Source organism: Anabas testudineus, chromosome 2, assembly GCF_900324465.2.
Source record: "Anabas testudineus chromosome 2, fAnaTes1.2, whole genome shotgun sequence".
NCBI classification, from domain to species: Eukaryota; Metazoa; Chordata; class Actinopteri; order Anabantiformes; family Anabantidae; genus Anabas; species Anabas testudineus.
The window spans coordinates 11,107,392-11,128,265 of NC_046611.1; the positions used below are offsets into that span (position 1 = coordinate 11,107,392).

The window sequence follows — 20,874 nt, forward strand, 5'->3', positions numbered from 1 at the left end:
ATATGGCTGGCATTTTCTACATGTCCAACCATCCGGAGTAAGTATGGAATCTAAATGAATTATTAAAAAATAATTCATCAATATTTCATAGAAGCATTTTGGTGCTTTTGTTGCACAATGAACAAGCGTTTGTGCTGCTGAAGTAGAGAGGAAAAGTGCAGGAGAGCTGTGCATAACGAATAGAGAAGAGAGAAATACCAACTCTCTACACTCTCAGGAATGTTGTTGAAAGAAACCTGGCGTATTAATATGTTAGTGTGGTTTACTTTCTCTTTGTAAGAGACCTCCTTTAATCTGAGAGTGGACACAAGATTGTACAAAAAACACATCTGCATGGTTGCACTTGTCATTTTATTGTAAATTCAACATTTGTCCATATTACGGTTACATAGGAGTGATGATGTAGTAGCTGAGGACACATTTAACCCAGAGAATAACTAGTGTGTATGTACCTTAAATCATACTAGTAACCATGGTTAACAAGATGTAAACAGACTGGTGTTTACAGCGATTGATATCACACAACTGTGATAAAGAGTTGGAGGAGGAGTGTGGAAGTTAACTATTGTTATTTGGTTGCTGATTTGGAAATTAGACCATTACAGTCAGCATCTGGAGCAGCAGCAGAGGCTGTGACACTCCAGAGCTTTCCAGAGAATCATCTGCTTCCTGTATTTAAATATTTCCTCCAGATGATGTTGTCTGCAGATTTGTTTTTTTACAGTTGAGATGATAGCTTCTGGTTAGTCATCCCACTGAGTTACTAGTTGTCTAATAACTAAATAACCTCACTGCAAACATCTGCAGCTTTTTTATTGACTGACCGCGATGGATTAGCTCATTGTGGTTGCCTAGAAACACCAGCAGAAAAATGCAACAGGTAGAAGCCAAATGTGAATCAGAAAGGTTTGGAGCCGGTGTTGGATAGAAAGTGATAACAGTGTGTGATTAACTCTGTCACTGCACAGCAGCACAAATATGTTAATTTCCACTCTAGTCAACAACAATTGAGTCTAATTATTAATTCTCTTTAAATGTTAATAGAGAATATGAGTCTGCTGTTGTGTCTCTGTCTTCATTCCTCAGCCGTGACTCCATGTGCTTCAGTTAGATCTAACTGGATATCTGAGGGGTTAAATTTGGTGATACCCGGGAATGTTGATTGAATTCCACAGATTTATTGGCCCTCATTTGTTAACTCACGGACAGCATCGCAGCAAGCATGTGACCCGGCCAGACTCCCACAGTGACTTGTTTTCCCTCGTGTCCCGACGTGTCTTATGACTTTGGCCGTCGTGGAGTTACCGTGTCTCTGGCTGAGGTGAAGTCATTATTATGAGCTGGTTGTGCCTTATTATGGTGCGAGGAGATGTGTGATCATAGTGATAATAGAGGCAGAGCTATGAGAGTATCACGGGTACAGAGGGAGGAGGTGAAAGGAAGAAGTGTCATTAATTTAAATTATTTAATGATCAGCAGATTATATCAAAACTCAGGTCAGGTGAGCTAATAATAGCATGTCCTTATGATTTCAGTCAGTGTGGTGGAGAGAATTTTTTTCTGTGCTGCAGCTGGATCATAATTCTTTAAAATAAGTGAAAGTGTTTCTTCTGTAGTAGATCAGTGTAGAAACTATCATTGAAATGCTGCAGGAATCAAAGTCATGCACTGAGTGTGAAGGAGGTTTAGGAGGCTGTTCTGCAAATAGGCAGTACGGATGAGCAGCTCGCCTGAAAGGAGGCTTCAAATGAAAACATGACGTATCATCTTATCTGGTTCATTAGTTACTTAATTTGCCGCTCTTCAGAGGAAAACCGGGAGTACTCATTGTATTTCCTGCCTGTGTGTCTTCAGGGGTTCAGGAGCAGGTCAGTTTGCAGGGCAGCGCCTTGGTCCAGTGACTTCAGACTGCAGCAGACCTGACTGAATACTTGTGTTTATGGGGTCAGCTGTGTGCCTCCCTGGAGTTTCCCTAAACAGCTTCACAAGTGTTTCAGTCTCATTTACTATTCGTAAGGAAGTCAAACAGCAGCTTTAACAAGTGAGAGCTTCAATTAACATATTTTAAAATATATACTTTAACAAATGTACTACAAAATCAATTGGTCCACCAGAGAGCTGTAAATGTGACATTATACAAACTGAATCACTGATTGCACATCTCTGGTGAGCATTAATAGTATTATTAGACTACAAAAGGGACACAGCAACAACAAACAGGTGGAGACAGGAATAATATCACAGAGGGATTAGTGTGGGATCAACACGTCAAACTCTCTTCAAAATATGAATTGAAGGGTATTAAAGGGTGATTTTGTAGTTTATGTTGTCCTTTCTTTCCTCTTCCTTCACTGTATTGAAATTACAATAGAGAGAGAGTTGAATGAAGGGAAGGCAGAGGAAAGTTTTACACATGCATTCCCCAACTACAGCCATGGGAAGCAAGTATGAGTGCCTTTATTTTGACGAGAAGTGAAAGGTGCAGCTGAGCAGTGCTGGTTTGTTTGTGGCGGCTGACGGCAGATATCTCCTGGCTTCGGTCTAACTTTGCTCCAGTTCTATGCTGGATGAGGATTCTCTTAGTTTGAGTCAGGCAGCACCTTTTACACCTGTTGGCTTCTGTGTATTGTCATTTTCAATTTATTTATTTATTTTTTTCCTTGCAGATCAGGTGTCATCTTACAGGATTGGCACACCACGTTTTCCTGAACAGTGATTTTTGATTCCATAAAATCTGTAACATGCCCTTGTGGTAGACTGTACCCTTTATGCTTTATTGCTGTGATATAATTTTACCATTCCTCCTCCCCCACTGCTTCTTGCCACTGTTTGCCAGTACAAACAGACAAGCCGACAGCTCAGCAGGAGTCTTGGATTACTGTGAAGAACCTGCTGTAGCTCCCTCCCTCAATCCCTCCCTCCCTTCCAGAGTCGGGGATTCCTCTTTCAGCTTTGGACTCTCCCCTCAAACTTGAAGTGGTTCCGCTTACCAATTTTCTCTGGTATGGAACGACAGAAACCACATCTGAGAACACCCACATATCCTGTTTCACTTCAATAAAGACCTCAGAGCCAGGCCTCTCATGGGCTGGCACTGTGCACTTGCAGGGAGTCTGCTCAGCGTGAAGTATCTGAAATGGTCAGAGGTGAGTTGTGTTTTTAGAAGAAACACACTGGAGCGGGGGAATAATCGATCAGTCTTTAACCCGGCTACTCGTGGCTGCACTCTGAATGAACCTGGACCACGCTCTCATTTAACCCTGTTAATCCCCCATTTAGCCACGTGCCCTTGCTTTTAAGAGGATTAAGCTAGGTGATGGAAATGCCTCTGTGATGTTGCCCAGCTTGTTTATCAGCTGTTGTTCAAAAGGTCGGTTTCTGCAGCAAACTGTTTGAAATGCTGGCCACTTAACATCCTGTTATTTAACGCTTACAAGACGGTATTATGGGTCTTTTTTTGTACGTAAGTTAGCAAAATAAATCAAAAAGGATAACGACTCATTCGACATATTCACATTTGACAACACATGAAGACGCCCATGTTAACAAAGGCTTTTGGAAAAGCCTGCATCTTGTAAAGTATTCAGTAGTTGCAGCCGGCTGACGGTGAGACTGCCCAGAACCAGCTGAGGGAGGATTTGTCATCATGTGAGGATGATTCAGGCATTTAAAATGATTTGCCGAATGAGGAGATCCAAATATGCTGTTGCGCAATCTTCAAAGCATTTTCAGGAGTGTGTGAGAGTCATGCACACAAACACACGCAGTCACAGATGTATTGACACCACACTCCTTAGATCTGGGTCATACTAGATGTTTGGTGCCACAGTGTATTTTTGGACCCAGTGATGTGATGTGTTTCCCTCCAACTTGCAGAATTGTTTTGTTTCTGTACTGGATAAGTGACTCGTTTGTTGTGAATGCAGAAAATCTGGGATTTCTTGTGGGGGAGACAGATTTCTCAATTTACCACCACCTTTAAGGCAAGTGGAGCCATAAATCAGCCATAAATCTTTGTAGTTGTGCTCGAAGCCTAGCCTCAAAGTTTCATTGCTGGTTTCTGTAAGGTGGACGTAGACGTGCAGCTTCAGGCTGTATACTGACAAAGTGAGCTTATGAATCAAGAGAAAGCCTTAACAGCATATATAATGATAGATGTAGAAGTATTTTAAATGTTTAATACTTCTAAAATAGTGCTGATAGCAAACTTTAACCCCAAACATGGCATCACTGAACCTCAAAATGTCAGTGCTGTGGTTAATGTGAGCCGAGATTTTATATCAGCTATATATGTCCTCCCTTCCATAGGGTTTATGGCTGTTTAATGTCAACTATAAGGAGCCGGCTCAAAGTTCACATGTGCAAGGGAGTCAGTGTTATCTGAGCACAGATTTGAAGTCTTTGTGTGTTAGGTTTTAACTACCTGTGTATTTAACATTCACATTTTTCATCTTGCCCACAGTGGTTTGAGAGACTCTGAATGTGTGTGTGTGTGTGTGTGTGTGTGTGTGTGTTGTGCATGTACCTTACACAAGTGTTTACAGCATGCCTCAGGCTGCCTGACTCACGTTTCTGTTTCTCTCTCCCCTTTGTGCTGTTACTCAAATATGTACTTTTAATCTGACTGTGAGCCAAATTTACCTCATTCAAAAACCTCTCCACAGCTGCATCGTTTTACTCTTGAATGATTAAAGAGTATGTCAGTGAGACATGATATGAATATGATGTCTGACTGCACCAAGGGCACTCAATAAACTGTTTTTCCTTAATGCAGAATTTGAACACTTCACTTTGTGCAGGTGCAGATGGTGCAAGTGCACGAATTAAGAAGATTTTAAAAAACGTACCAAACCGGCTAAAGTGGGGGTACTACTCCAACTTTATCCAACAGCTCCTTTCAACTTCAGAGCTGCATGTTAAAATGGTCTGATAGTCTCTGTTTCTTCTCCAGCGGGTGCTGCTATCTGTGTAAAATTAAAGCAGCGTTTCAATGTTCAGTGCAAATAAGCAAAGTCGCCTCAGAGAAAGAGCCACATTCTCACCAATACAAGTTTCAGTGCTTTGGTTAAAAGCATCAGTTCCACTAAATAAATTAGAACTCCACAAATAAAAGCTACTTGAAGTATGATGCATCACTTACAGTTTGTTTGGTTCATTGTGTTTGTTGATGGGTGGTGTTCACATTTCTTAACTGTAGCGTGCTTATGTGTGTGTCACCAGCTAGGAATGCTGCAAAGAGGAAAATAAATAAGGATTATTCACAATTCCTCAGCTGAAACAGTTTTTAATCAGGTGAATTCAAAGAAGTAATAGAACATAAAACTGAGCTTATTCATGTGCTTTGTAGATAAAGGACAAAAATAGCCACTGAAGATTTGATATTTATAGGTTTTGGACATTGTGATTGATTATTATTTATTACTTTTATGGCTTTCATGAAGGGCTGTAATGGATCTAAAACCAAGATTAACACAAATGTCCACAGCCTTGTGTCTGCAACACAGAACGCTTAGAAATAGCACTGTCTATGGAGAAGATGTGGCGTTCAGAGACACTACAGATGTCAAATGTGTTTTCAGTCCTCAAAGTTAAATTTGTTGTTGATTTAATAAAACCCTGTAACTTTTTCCTCGTCGAATCTTATTAACTTGTTAACTCTCACCAAAACAAAAGCAAAACAGAAACACAGGTCTGTGAATGATTTTATTTATAGCGTATCTGTCACTCGATCTGTGGGCATTTGCTAATAAAGCAATGAGTTTTTAGTTGTAATAATTGATGATTGAAGGTATTACCCAAGCCTTGTAAAATCCATCCTGTGTTTGTAGTGTTGGTATAGATGTCACATAACACCTCAGGCTCATTACTTTCAAATGAAGCGTGTCCTGGCTACAAGCATTTCATTTTCTCAGTATCATTTATATACACAGCGGGAGCATAGTAATGAAAATTTTAAATCAATTATACTGACGTGATCAACTGTTTATTAAAAGTAATGTCACAGAGGTAATGAAGGACAGATTGTTTGGATCTGACACAGCTCCAAAACTAGAACCACCTCCATCTCATTGAAGTTCTCCTGTGAAAAAGGCAGTTTTATCATCGCGGCACTCTCTTTGTGTTCGGCTTAAAATGTTTGCTGCATGTCAGAAACATAAAACTGCTTCTCAACAATAGTTGCCAGCCATACCAAAGCAAATTGCTGTTTCACACTAGCACTGCGTATTATCTGTAGGGTATACTGTGCAGGTTTGTATGTGAAACATGCAGATTATAATGCAGCTGCAGAGAAACACTGATGTATGAACATTTATGCATGAGAGGCACTGCTGAAGGATGAAAATATATCATTTAAATTATTCTTTAATGCTCTTTATTCCATGTCAGATACACTCTCATCCTTGTTGGCTGCTCCTGTCTCTAACAGTCAGATGTGGGCATGTTTCCCAGACGTTTCACATTATGAATTCAAATCCTCCATCTGTCTTCTCCCCGCTCCAGGTTGATGTTTCCTCAACGGGCGCCCCCAGGGTCGCTTTCAAGCCTGACTGCCGACAGCTCGCCACCTCTGTCAGGCTCTTGAGCGAACCGATCGATCGCCTCCAGCTCAACAAGACAGCGCGCAAGGTTCCAGCGGCCGAGCCAAGCCCAGCTGCCTGGGCGGGACTGCATCATCATGGACACAGAGTCCACCTACTCGGGTTACTCCTACTACTCTGGACGCACCCGGGGATCCCACAGGCATGGGTAAGACTTAACTCCTGGTCTGTGAGTAATTCTGTTCACTCCCGTCTCTGATTTTATCTGGAGGACCAGTGTGTTATGTAGCGGACACGCAGGTTCAACAGTTTCAGTCTAAATCTGAAGACGAGTCATCCTCTAGTAAATCAGACGCATATGATTCAAGGAGAACATGTTATTTTGTTAGTGATTATGTTCCATTTTCAATTTGAGACATAATTTGGAGACATGAAATTACATTTCTACTTTCATCAGAATTTAAATGAGTTGATCTATATTCGCTTTCTCTGTGCATTCTCAGTCCATCCACCCTCATGATCCCTCCTCTCGTGTATCTCTGCCGTGCTCTCTGGCCCGGCATGTTTGGAGCCTAGAGCTCGTGTTGGCGCATTAGTCTGTCAGCGGTGAAATGGCTGTGGTTGACAGGCCTCAGGAAGGCAGCAGGAGACAGGTGCTGAAGAGGCCTGACTGACTGATAGCTCAGCGGATACACTGAGAGCCTGAGAGGAGATGAGAGGGGGCTCCTGTTCCACAACAGCCCCCCCACTTGTCAGGGATGGTCCCTTCCTGCCTGCTCACCATATATTTCTCTCTCTTCTTTGTTGCCACTCCTTCCATCCTTGCCACCTGTTGCTGTATAATGGCTTTGGGTTCTTTGGAAAGATGTAAAGTTTGCCCTCAGCCTGCTGTCATCATCACGTCCTCTCTCACATTCTGTCACTCACTCTTTATCCCTCTTGCTCTTGTCCTCTTTATCTCGCTCCTCTCCCTTTCCATGTCACACTCTGTCATTTTTTATGCTCCCATGTGTCCGCCGTGACATGAATGTAGCAGCTGCCCCTTCCTCGCTCGCTCTTGACCTCTTCTCTGTATCTCCTTCTCCCCTCTGCCCCCCCGCCCCCTCTTTTAAACGGATTCCTCACTACTCTCTGAGGATGGGTAGGCACAGGCGTATCATTTGCTCCCCTCTCTCTCTCTCTCGCGTTGACCACTGCAGGAATGTGCCCTTGTAGCTCAAAGTTACACAAAGCAAAAGTGGTCTCACTTAATTTGGAATCAAAGCTCGAGGGGAGAGGTCAGTGGTTTGGAAAGGGATGGTGATTATGGCTGTGGTGGTGCAGCTCCCATCCCCTTCTTCTTTACTCTTTCTGCAGCTTTTTAAGTGACTGGCAGCAAATTGGAAAGGATTACACAGCCATCCCTGCCAAGCACCTTTTTCGCTCCCCTGCTGCTCCACTCTGACCACGGCTGTGCCAAAGCCACCAGCTGGCCTCTAATTTCATATACAAAAAAGCAAAACTGTTGCATTTGAAACCCCTCGCCATCGTCGTCTGAAGGTAATCTTTTTACGCTGAGGGGTGCCACGTGTGAGGCAGTTCTGCTTCACTGGAGTCTAATTACACTGATACCGGGAACAGATGCAGGCACGGGGGGAGTGTGTTGCTGCTCCTGTACATGAACCCATACAAAAAACATTATTCTGTAATCACATATGTGCACGAGTCAATCTTAAACGATTCATCGAGCCATCTTGTGTCCTTACAACAAGCCTCACATGGTGTCAAACATACTTATAGTGATGGAAGACTGTAAGCGTTGTTCACTTCTTATATGCATTTAGTAAATCTTTTATATTCCCTCATGATTATGTTCAGCTGCATGTAAACAGGAATACCCAAGAGAAGTAATCTTTTCAGTAAGATTCATTTTACATTCAAGCAGAAACTAGGGCTGCACAGCTCACTGTAGGAGACTGACGGTGATATGATTTTCGCTTGTTGAACTTTGCCACATGACTTTTAAAAGTAATTAGAGGTTGCTGCTGTTTCTAAGGATATAATAGTTGTGTCCTGGTCTTTTGCGCCTTAAAAACAGAGTGCATGTTTCATCTAGTTTAAAAATGTGACTGCTATTTTTTCTACATGCAAAAAATGATTGCGGTCGGAAGAGTTTGTTTTTCCATTCAACAAACAACAAACAAGTATGAAGACTTTTGCAGCCTCTTCAAAAAGGGATTCTAGTCTACTTTGAGGGCCATGATCCAGTTGTCTAAAGTTCAGCACACTTGCCTCAGTCACTTCATAATTTTCTGAGTGTTTAAATGATGATTAAATTGCAAATCCCATATTAGCAACTGCCCTTGTGGAAAATTGCTTCTTGTGATTAGTAAAACTCCAATTATAGAGCAGCACACAGCTTTGTAATTGAATTAAGTGAGTAACTTAATCTACTTCTTTGAGCATTTTGAGTACTCCTCTTAAAGGACACATTCATATTTTCATTTCAGATTTGTGAACTGAATTGTATATAAATAAGGAGAAACAGAATTGGTGTTAGTTTCAGTCCTGCAAAATGATTTGAGATGAATCAAGTACCAATCGTGGAGGTTTGAACACGGCCAATTTTTCAATCATGTCTCCTGACAAATTAACTTTTGTAGAGCTTTGCAAAAATGCCAAACACACATATTACAGTGCCTAAACGTCTTGGACTATTGACAACACAAAACACAGTGGCCCTCTATGTACACATGCTTACAAAGAATAGACTCGACCCACCCAGAACAGTTCAGTTAGTACTAATAAACTTATCAATACCACCCTTGATTAAAATACATGGCAGCTGATGGGCTGTTCAGTCTGACCTCTCTGAACGAGGGCAGGACATTGACAGTAGGAATGTGTTATTAGTCACTAGAATGTGTCACCTCACTGTGGTGTTATCTGTACCTTGCAGGGCAGCTGTGCAAGCGTTCATGAGTGTGTGACACCAGACATGTTTACATGTGTTGGTGCAGGAATAGTGTTAACCAACCCTCGAATCATTAACAATTTCATTAATTTACACATAAACATCCAAAACAAACATCCCCTCATTAAATTTACTAGTTTTCATCCTTACTTTACTTTACTGACCTCAGCTTCTCCACAGTCACCATCATTACGTTTTTAATGAGCCAATGTCATCTGAAAACCCCTTTGCAGCTGCCACCTCATAAAGCCTGAGTAGTAAAAACATTTTTATTTAATTTGTGAACATTTGTGGGGACAAAATTTAAAAAGGCGTGCTTACGCTGTCTCTGAGAAATCAAACATTACATTTTTAAATGTTGGCCTAAGTTCCCCCCCTAACATCCAGCTGACTCCAACTCTACACGTTGGTCTGCTGTTTGTGCACATTAATACACTGAAACATGCTTCATTAGTTCCTGAATTATGAGCATTGCATGTCAGATAATTAAATTGTCGACCTAGCTGAGTATGTGGTTGCTCAGTTTTTATTTGGCTTCATGACTCTACCCATTTGGCTGTCCACCGGTGCTTTGTGTCAGATGGCTGCACTGATACAAAGCTGTGCATTACACAGGTGTGTATGTGTTGCTCTGCCAGCCAAAGAGAGCTCAGATTGGTCCACAGACACTTTGGCGTGCCACGCTAGTTGGCTCTGGTTCTTCAGAAGCCTTCCTGCCACCAGTGTCCCTCTGTGCGAGGTGAAGAATGTGCTCACCGCCACACTCATCCTCAGGTGCTGGGGGGGAAACTGTACTCTCACAGCCTAGTTGGCATGACTCTGCCAAGTCTCAACAGCCATCTCTGTCCTCACGGGACCCCTCCTCTCTCCCCTCTCCTCATCCTCTCTGTTCCAAGAAGCTATACCCATTTCAGGGATCCACACTGGAAGTCAAATTCAATTAATCAAATCATAGCACAGCATACACAGCACAGTTGGAATACCAACGATCCGGCTGCATGCTAATGAGGCAGGAAGAGGATGTGGGAAGGGGGTGGAAGGAGAAGAAGGGGCGTGTGTGTGTGTGTGTGTGTGTGTGTGTGTGTGTGTGTGGGTGTTGGAAGCAAGGTTTCAGTGCATTTGCCCCAGAAGCCTGCTAGAGGGAGAATGTGAAATGGGATGGGTGAGAGAGGGAGGTAGACAGAGGTCAATGTGTTCAAACCACTCCCCAGCTGCCCACAGGTCAGCTCGCATCTGTATTTCCTCTCCGTGTGCATCCACAAATGCATCTTTGCACCTTTTTCTTACACATTTGTAGTCTTGCCAGCATATTGAAACCCAGGTGTTCCTTCACCTTTTGTTCTCGGCTGCAGTGCATCTTCCACAGTACGTCATATTTTGCTGGGTATGCAAATGTGCAGACAAACATAAACGTTTTGTTTGCTACACGCTGACCCTGGCTGCACTTTGCACCCGGCCACTATGTGTTGAACTGTCTATGTAGCCTCTGCACACTGTGTCCCATGGGTCCCTGTCTAGTGTTGTAGACCCCTGCTTCTTTTGGACTGGTGCACATCTGTTTTTATGTTGCTGTGGTCAGTACAGTGTTAGTCCCTTCTTAAACCATTAGTAGGATTTTCCAATTTCAGCCATCTCAGCTGTCTGTCTGTAAAGTGTTGTCTTGATATGACAATTTCTCTGTGTGATCTTAATTCCCTGACATTTTCTTATCTGCTGTTACCAATATATCACAGGCTCCACCACACCACTCACCTTTTTAATGATACTGCTCTGCTCTTCTCTCGTATCCTCTCTTCTGTTCTCTTCTCGTTTCATCTCGTCTCGTCTACAGTAAATTAACTACTGACAATCACTTTATTCTGGTCCATTGAAACTGTCATCAGTAGAGTAATTGACTGTTCAGTGTTTGTTATGCTTATATTTTCCCACAGCATATATGCAGTTACTGGTGATAACATTACTAGCATTAGTATTAGGGGATATAAAACATATACACATAAATTAAAACCTATTTTCTAGCCAACAACCATCATTTGTACTGGCTGAAACGTCAGTTGACTTATTAAGGTAATGTTGTTTGCATTTATTAGTAAGAAACCATGTTTTTCTTGTATTGCAGTGTAGAGTCAGCCAGTTATAATCATATGTTTTGCAGTAACCTGCACGCTGCTCTTTGCTTTCAGTAGCTGCTAGCTTTCACTTACTTTATACCCAGAGCTGCTTTCTATTCCCCTGATGACTTTTGAAGTAGGATCACTGCTTCACTGCTCCACCCTGTCTCCTCCCTGCTCCCACTCCTACAGCGCTCTTCCCTAATTAATAATCGTAATCAGCGACAGCCTCTGACTGATGATGACTTCCCACTGGAATAACTATTGCTACAGTGTTGATGATAGCTGTAATAATATTTAAAGTAATACTGATAGCTGTAATATATTTAAGGATTACATCACCTCCTAATCTGCAGGATTTATTAGATAAGAATACGTCTCTCTGTCTGTGAAGGAGGTTGCTGCAGGCGATTCAGAATGAACTCTGTTATTGTGTTCAGATTAGAAACATGAGTTGGTTTTTGACTTTCCGTAGGAAATTGTGTACGCATTCAAAAGGAAGTACAAGAATAGAGGCAGAAAGCAGAGTGGGTAACACCCTGTAATCAAAACACTTGGATTCAATGCAGTTCTATTAGGCAGTACCAGTTCCACTGCTCAATCGTTCTGATACGTCCACTATCCGGACAGACAGGATATCCTGCACATTATGGTCACGAGTTGCTGTGTCAGTGGAACGTAATTATTTATGGACATCAGACCTTATTAACTAGGTTTCATTATCTAAACTTTTAGTTTTTGTAATTTGTTTGATTTTGAACTGGTCTAAATATTATTTATAACCATGGGTTGAAAGGACCATTAAAAAAGAAATGAGCAATTCTTATGAATGGAAATCATCACTAAAACAATTTCAGTAGAGCCCAAGAATAATAGTTTATATAATTTATGTATAAATAATAAATAATATGGACTCTTCATGGCTGGTAACAAACATGTAATGAAGAACAACACAAAGAAACCCCTCCTGAGTAGTGAAAGTAGATTTATCACAGTTTGTAATGTTGCTCATACAAGTGAAGTAAGATTTAGTTTGACAAAGAAATCAGCATCTCAACATGCAACTGAAAACTAATCGTGTCTTTCTTTCACCTGATGTATAATATGTTTTTCCTATAATCTCTGTACAGTATCTCCAGCGTGTAATATCTATATGAGATCTGACAGCCGTGACACTGGGGTTTGTTTGTCCCTCTCAATCGCTCTCAAACGTAATATCTGGGCTGTGTAACCGCTCTAATACAGGTTAAAGCTGCGGTATTTAGTATAAGAACAGTTTTGTTCTCTGCCTTTTGCTGAACTTAGTAAAAACTATAAGTTTGTGCAAGATTTCAGCAGCTGGAGGGCGAAGGAGACAGATGAAGGATTAGCTGGGGCTGTTGAGCTTTTCTCTCGTAATAGAGCTACAGAGTGGGCACTGTGCCACGTGGCGATGGTGCCGTTGGGCTCAGGCTGTGAAGACCCACCAGTGACGCTCTACACGGGATTAAGGCTATGAGTGCAGGGGGTCAGTCTTGCTAATGCAGCTCATATGTTAGGACAGAAGGCCTTGTAGAGAGAGTCATGTTGTGATAGTGAGGAAGGATGCAGAGGGAGGGGGCTGATGTGGGGCAGAGTCTACGTAGCCTTTATACTCGATCACTCATCGGAAATTAGATCAGAGACTAAAACAAAGCGTAGTGTTATTTCTCCATCTCCACACAACGAGCTGCTCTGGTCTTATCTGACTCAGCCTGCTCTCACATGGTCCCTGACAATATGTTCAAATAAGTAGAACTGCCTATTTAAGCTTGTCTTTAGGTTTTGTCTGCTAATTTCTTCTATTGTAAAATAAGACACATCAGTATCTGCAGTTTTTTTTCTGAGTTGCTGCAATAGGAAATATTATATTTTCCAAGCCTGTACCTGTAGTTCTCCGTTGCAGCGAAATAATCATCATTTTTGCTTGTATTTGTTTTTCAGGGAGCGAAGCCGGGACCGCCACAAGTCCCGCAGTAAAGACAGTCGCTCAGAAAAGTCTGTTACAATAAACACGCCGCCTGCAGAGCCGCTGCTGGGTGACTCAGCTGTTCGGGGTGAGCAGGTCCAGGTATGGCTGAACACAAATCCAAGCACTGCACAGTCACCTTTTAAGACAAATGACCAAGATGATGCTGCAGTTACAACGCTAATGTAACACACAATAGATCTGCTAGACTGACTTATAAAGATTTATCAGTCACTAGTCCAAATGAATTGCAATGATAGCAGCGTCAGCAGCCTGGGCTGGGACAGGCCAGCTGGTACGTCAGGGCAAAAGCCAGGAGGGACAGTCCACTTTGGGTGAGGTGTGGGCTGTCACTTTCAGGAAATGTAAAATATCTGCTACAGGATATGGACACAGCAGGCTGCGTCTCTGCTCAGTACAACTTACCTTTACCTCTTCTGTCACTGGAAAGCTCTTCATCTCACTGCAGAGAATGGGTTAGTCCATTATACTGTACAGTGTTAGCTGGGAAGGTGGCTTCAGTGACCCCCACCCCACCAAAATGGATCAGACCAAATCAAAACAACGGCTTAGCTGTTTTTTTTACTGTCAGTCAAAATTCAAACTGTACTCTCAGAAATCATGCTGGCTTTGATGTCTGCGAGTCGAACTCACAAATATGGATTATGTGATGGATTATTTGATCAAACAGAAATGTAAGGTAGGAAATTGTTTTTAATATGTTGAGTGTACAGACGGCATCATTGGTATGTTTGGTCTTTGTTTGTGCCAATTATTCTACTGACTCATCTTTTAGTTTGATGTAGCAGGCAGCTGGTTGTGTATCTTGGATTCAGATAAAAGGCAGAACAAATAAAAGATAACTAATAATGGTGGGACAGATTGAGTATCAGTTTGATATGGCAGAATATATTATCAAAATGTTGCTCTCACTACACATAAATGTACATTTCCTAATTCAAAAACTTTATCTGTTTATCAAGAAATGTAACAGCAAACAGGAAATTTATGTGTGATATGGAAAAGATTTTATCACAACAACATTTTTTATGTAAGTTGATATTGATGTTGTTATTTCTTGACTGTGGGGCTTTAAGGTCTTCCATTTATTCTTGACACCTGAAGCTTCTGTTCAGCTTTTGTACTACAGGTGATTTAGTGGTTTTGCTTGTGGATTTGATCTTGTGGTCTCTACTCAGCTGTCTACATTGAATTTTTTATATCACAGTAACCCAGAGGACTGACCGCTTTACGTTGGCATGTCTCCTCTTTCTGTTGGCTTATCTGAAAGTCAGAGTAGTTACTGTTTCGATGAGCAGTCGTCTCTTTTGTGAATTTATTGCAGTTCCTCTTGCACCATGCTCAGAAAGCAGGAATTTCAAGACTTGCTGCTATGTCAAATGCATTTAATGACACAGGAGATGGTGATTTTAGCTCACACACACACGATGACTCGTTCTTAAAGCCAAACAACTGTCTGGCACAGTGGTCTTCATCAAGTCTTCAGCTTAACCCACTAAAGGGAAAAGATGACAAATACCGATTCACGCAGGCGGTCTGATGCTCACCATCGTTTACTGACCTACTTGGCGCTCACTTTTCCTTATGGCACACTCATTAGCAGTGCCCCGTATGTGTGACTGTGTTTTTTTTGTCTGCGCACTGTGTCTAATTGACGGGATTTACCACAGAGCACAGCCGTCCTTAGTATTTTGCTCATCATGTCTTATTCATGCCAAGGCCTGCAGTGGTGCTGCTGACAGGGCGGGGAGTGTTTGGCTTTAGTTTGAATAATCAGGGCCACCAATTCTACTGAGAGAGAGGCTCAGCACAAATCTTTGTGTGTGTGTGTGTGTGTGTGTGTGTGTGTGTGTGTGTGTGTGTGTGTGTGTGTGTGTGTGTGTGTGTGTGCGTGTGATGATGCTCTGCTCTTTGGTCTGTGATCTCACATATGCTCCCGTATGTGAATGTTTTGAGTCTGAGTGTGTCACACTCGACTCAGAGATGAACCGTGCAGCGCTGTGCTCATTACTCCTCTGCTGGGACTTAATCAGAGTCTTGGCTGAGTGATCAGCACATCGCTCGGGGCGGGGATGTCCTCACAATCCAGCACAAAAGTTTCTCATGGCTGTAATGCTGTCTGTGATGCTTCACCACAGGAATTCTAAAAACACAGCACTTGGTTTACATTTGAAAGTGTCAAGAAGCACGGCTCCAAACTAGGCAGAGATTATTTGTTTTTGAGACATGGTGTGTGTATGTGTGTTACTGCAGCTCAGACATGAACTGCACATTTATTGTAGGGACATTTGCTCTTTTTTTTCACTGTTGTGTAATAAAATCCCCAGTTGCAGTGGGACTTCAACTGTCTCATACAGTCGTACTTTATTTTTCCCTAGATTGCTTGATATGTTTGAACAGAACACTTCCATCAGGTCGCTCTTATTTCAGGAGGCAGGCCAGAGCTCCAGGCTGTATGCTAATGTGAGAGTGTGAAAAATCTGCTCCGAGTGCTTGTCGAGCAGTAAAATCTGTAGATGTGAACTTGTGGTAGTTAGCAGCCTACCGCTGTTCATGTCTGTGGCAAATCTGCCTCTGCTTTATTTCACTTACTGGGCTTTTGTGAGGTGCAATGGAGGTGAGTATAGCCTGGACAGAGGTATGGATCTTCTGCTGTATATGTGGACTGACACTAAATAATATGAGTAATTAGGTCAGTTTATGTGATTGTTCTTGTTTCCTGTAACTGGATATTGGACTGGATAGTGAGAGGTGGATTGGAGTAGTTTAGGTTTATGCATTATGCCAAACTGCAGATTAGGAGTGTGTTGTGGAGTGGCACTGAATGAAATACCGAGCAGGTAAAATGTGATATGTTTGTGACACTGTGTTGTCACTCTACTTGGGTGCTGAGCTCATTTTTGCTGAGCTCAGGTTATTTGTCATTCTTGCTCAAACTACACCTGAACCTGTCTGTATGATTGGCTGATGTGTGATTGCGCAACCTTTAAACTTCAAAGCTTTTACAGCACATATCATCATATATGTAATGTTGAGGTCTTGTTGTATATTTCTAAGCGATAACCTCACATTCAAACCAATTCTCTCAGCATCAGAATATAGTTTAGGTAGGTCTGCCACCTCGGGGTCCACGCCCAGCTCTGTGAAGAGGCAGAGCATTCGTGTCCATGTTTGGATCAGTTTCTTGTGGTGACCGCCTCCTGGACCAGTCTCTCCTGCAACTCCTTGGTTATCACAGTGTGTGTGTGTGTCAGTGCTTGTTGAAAGCTGCATGCACTCACTCACAAACTAACCTCTAACTCACACATACTAACATAAAACGTATTTTTTTTTATTTTCTGTGCACTGCTGTGTTTACTCTCTGTTAGTTCCACCTCTAACAAGATGACCTGCTCTTAATGAAAGGCACTAATTGTCATGTCAAATTTCAGAAACATTTTATTTAGTAGAAAACGTGGTGGATTTAAGACACCTCCACTGATCCACTGATTACAGTAATTCCACAGCAATTAATTTAGTTCACCACAGTATTTAGTAAGTGTCTTACACAGCCCAGTGACAGGGCTTTAAGGATTACACCACTATTATTCTATATTTTTTCTGCAACAACAATTTTTCTAAGACGTTTATTATTATATTATAGTCGTATTAGAATTCGTATTGCAGCATTTAATGATTGTGGCTTAGTGTCTTCAAGACATTCTAGTGTTGATCAGTTGCTCTGGGGGGCAGGTTTTGTCCTACCTTCCCTCAACACACACATTTGCACACATGCAGCTATGCCAGCGGCAGCTCGGCCACACCACGGTGCTCACTGGGTCAGAAGCAATGAACAGAGAGTGGTGCTGAGGCAAGAGATGAGCAGAGAATGAAAGAGCATGCCTTGAGGGAGAGCTGGATAAAAGTGAGAGAAGAAAAGAAAGAGTGAGAATGAGGATGGTAGAGACACATCTCTGGATGGATGGCAATACCGTTCAATTTTGTTTACACTACTTTATTTAGTATGCACCACTCCTTTCTATCCAAACCTCCCTCCATCCCTGCTGTTGTCAAGACATCCCGTGTGATTGCTCCTCCAGCTCCTCTTCTCTCCTCCTGCTCTCACTCTGCCTCACTCTGCCTTTGACTGTAAAGACCCTTACATTTAATGGCAAGTGAGTGCACTGTCCCATACAATACCTCCTGATGCATGACGGGAGAGATTTCTTCATAAAGACGGATAAAGCGGGGGCCGGACTACAGATCAGCAGAGAGTAAGGGAGGTCACACACATACACAGTGGGATGGATCTGGAGAGCACTAGCTGAGTATAGAAATGATGTGTGGTTGAGCTGGATGAAAGTCAAGTTTGCCCATTGAGGATTTCAGGATGCAGTCACCAACGGCGATGGAGGCGGAGGATGAAGTGTTGCAGGTGTTTGAGGTTTGCGAGACAATACAGGACAAAAAGGAAGTGATTGTCGCCACCATAGAACGAGACATTAATACTAACTCATTCCCGGTTGCCGGTTGTGGACCAGGGACTAAACCAAGTCTGGTAAGATGGAAGTTCAAAACTACAAACTAGTGTTTAGTATTAGTATTAATATATAACATTTGTTTATATGTTGGTTTTTGCGTACAGTATATCTTATTTTTGTAATTTTTTAATGTATGGAATGGTTGTTTTGTGAGCCATTAACAATATTAATGTTTTTCTATCAAAAATCATTGCTTAACTTCTCACGTCCTCATGTTTACAAGTCTTTAATGGTTGTTTAATCCAAATTTAGAAAACAGGAATTAGGTTTTTCTCCAGATCACCACAGAACCTCTATGACCTCTGAGTGGTTGACTGTCTGCTTTTAGTGGCAATAGCATTTTCTCAAAGACAGGTGTTTTTGATGGATTGAAAGCAAAGCTTCATGTGAGAGAAAAGAATAAAATGGTCAGGTTTACTGCTGCCCACACACTTAACAATCTAAAAATGCTCAAATGCTGTTGAGGTAGTCATAGCAGTGCATTTCTGTGTTTTGCTAAATTAGAAGTTCTGTATTCCATGACCTTTCTGTGCGTAATCTATTTCAACATCCCACAATTTACCTTTTTATCAAATGCTGCTCAACTGTCAGTCTCCCATTGTCTCACAGCCACTCGCCTGATCTGTGAATTAGCCGAGCAAACTTTTTTAAGTGCTTCCCGTCCCTGTCGTGACAAGTTCTTGGCATGTGGTCTGCAGTTAGAACAAAGGTGGTTTTAAATGGCTGGGAAAGGCTCTTTGGGACTACATGTTGCTATATTTTACACACTCAGCAACACCTTGCCTCCCAGGAGTGAGCAGAGTGCACTTGTTCCTGCACTGAGAGCGAAGCTTTGTTTGCAGCCCACTTATAGCAGAACAACAGAAAACAGGCTTTTAGTGGACATTTGATTTGCTGTGAGAAACAATGACTGCTATTCATACACTGGTGGAGAAAATACATCCTTGAAAGCTTTGGAAATGCATGCTGGCTGACATGCCATGCTAGTGTATTTAGCCAGTGTGCTATATATATAGCTGCCAACACATGAAAAGACATACAGAAGCATAGCGATGTCGGAGCATCTTCTGTCACGGTATCAGACTAATCATTTATTTACTGCTCAGGTATTCGTGATTAGGCTGTGGACAGACATGAGACTGTTTGCTCAGTGAGCTGACAGACCGAACTGTTGAAGGCTGATGCCAGTTATTGTCATTATAAAATATTTCTGCAGGTCGGTATGTGCAAAATATGATAAGAGTTCTCTGACTTTATCTGCCAAAAATTTAGTGTGTTTTTTCCTTCTTTTCTTGGCAAAAACAGCTAAAGCTGTCACACAATTTCGTACAATTTATTATCAAAAACACCTTGAGGGCCTTGAGCGAGGGCCGTGCCATCAGAAAATCCCTCCAATCCCAACCGTCTGCCCTGTAATTTAATATGCATCCAAACAAGTGTCTTTGCCGTTCAAATGTCTTGCTGGATGAGCTTAAAGCTCAGCAGCTACTGTATCGTGTTGCAGCACTTAGTTTGCAGTCTTGCCAATATTTCATCAAAGAAATACTTTGATGGCACATTCTGGGTCTTAGCAAACCACTCTCTCTCTCTCTCTGTGCTTGTAGGACTAACTCTACAGAACTGTTTTTAGTGCTGCTGTGTCCTTCGCTGGCTGGAATGTGACATAAGAAGAGATTTTCATCAAGATTTGGCTGCACGTGTTTTTGTTGCGGCTGCATTCTTCAGTGCTAAATTTCTGCTCAGGTTTTGTGACCATGCATCATTTTCATGCTGTTTTTAGTTTTGGCTTTACAGGTGGCTGAAAGTACAAGTAATTAATTAGTCTTTTCTTTTGAAATAATGTCACAGAGGCAGAATTGTAAGATGATGTGAAAACAACTTGTGAAGACAAAGCACAATTAAATTAAAAAATGCTAAAATTAAATGAGACTCAAAATGAAAAATAAGGTAAATTGCAGTAATAGTGCAGCAGAGAAACCATCACATTAAAGGCAAACAAAAACAAGTGAATTTTAAATTTAGCTTTGACAGTGGAGCACATTTAACATCATCAGGAAGTTGGTTCCATCTACTGTATGTGCAGCATTGTAGCTTACTGGGGGCATTTTTACCTTTATTGGATAACTTCACAGTAGAGGAAACTCTGGTCTTTACCCACAGTCTAAAATCATCTTGCTGAATTCATAACTGAGAATCTTGGATTTTATAAGCCATCAAGCTAAAAGGAACCAATTTTCTTCTCGTGGTGTCACAGTGGAAAGAGACAGAGAACTGAAGACGGTGTGGAGATATGTTGATGTGCGATGTCACTGATAACTGTTTCCATTTTATTTCCATTCACAAAGAATCAACTCCTCTTAATAAATATAAGTCAGACATTATTCTTGCAGTGACTGAATTCAGACTCTGTGTAACAAAACATTTTGTGGTTGACTAGGTAGCAGGGGAAAGACACACGTTAAACTCCTTATTTGGGATGTTCTGGCTCTAAGTGGAAAAGCGGAAGGAGATTTGCATTATCTCTGCCTTTCTTTCCATTTGCCCTCATCTGCCCTGTTTCAGTATCCCTCCAACATCCCTCCTTTGAACACGTCATCCTGGATGTTTCCAATAGTCCTCTGTTCAGTTTTTGGAACGCCTCAGCTCCTCCCAGCACAGAAGAATTGCTTGTAAAACCTTGTCTCGGGTGAATAAATCACAGCAGACAGAGAACAAGAGTAGACCTGACAGGTGTTCAGCTGCA

The 20,874-nt window shown here is 41.8% G+C and overlaps 1 protein-coding gene across 2 annotated transcripts in view; it reads left to right on the plus strand.

The window, feature by feature from the left end:
- LOC113164384 (vang-like protein 1) overlaps nt 1–20,874 on the plus strand; it is a 41,707-nt gene that overhangs the window by 2,343 nt on the left and 18,490 nt on the right. For both annotated transcript variants that reach the window (XM_026363670.1, XM_026363669.1), the window contains exons 2-3: nt 6,502–6,747; nt 13,566–13,692. In XM_026363670.1, the coding sequence (XP_026219455.1) occupies nt 6,677–6,747; nt 13,566–13,692 (198 nt within the window). In that variant the 5' untranslated portion in view covers nt 6,502–6,676. The remainder of the gene's footprint in view (nt 1–6,501; nt 6,748–13,565; nt 13,693–20,874) is intronic.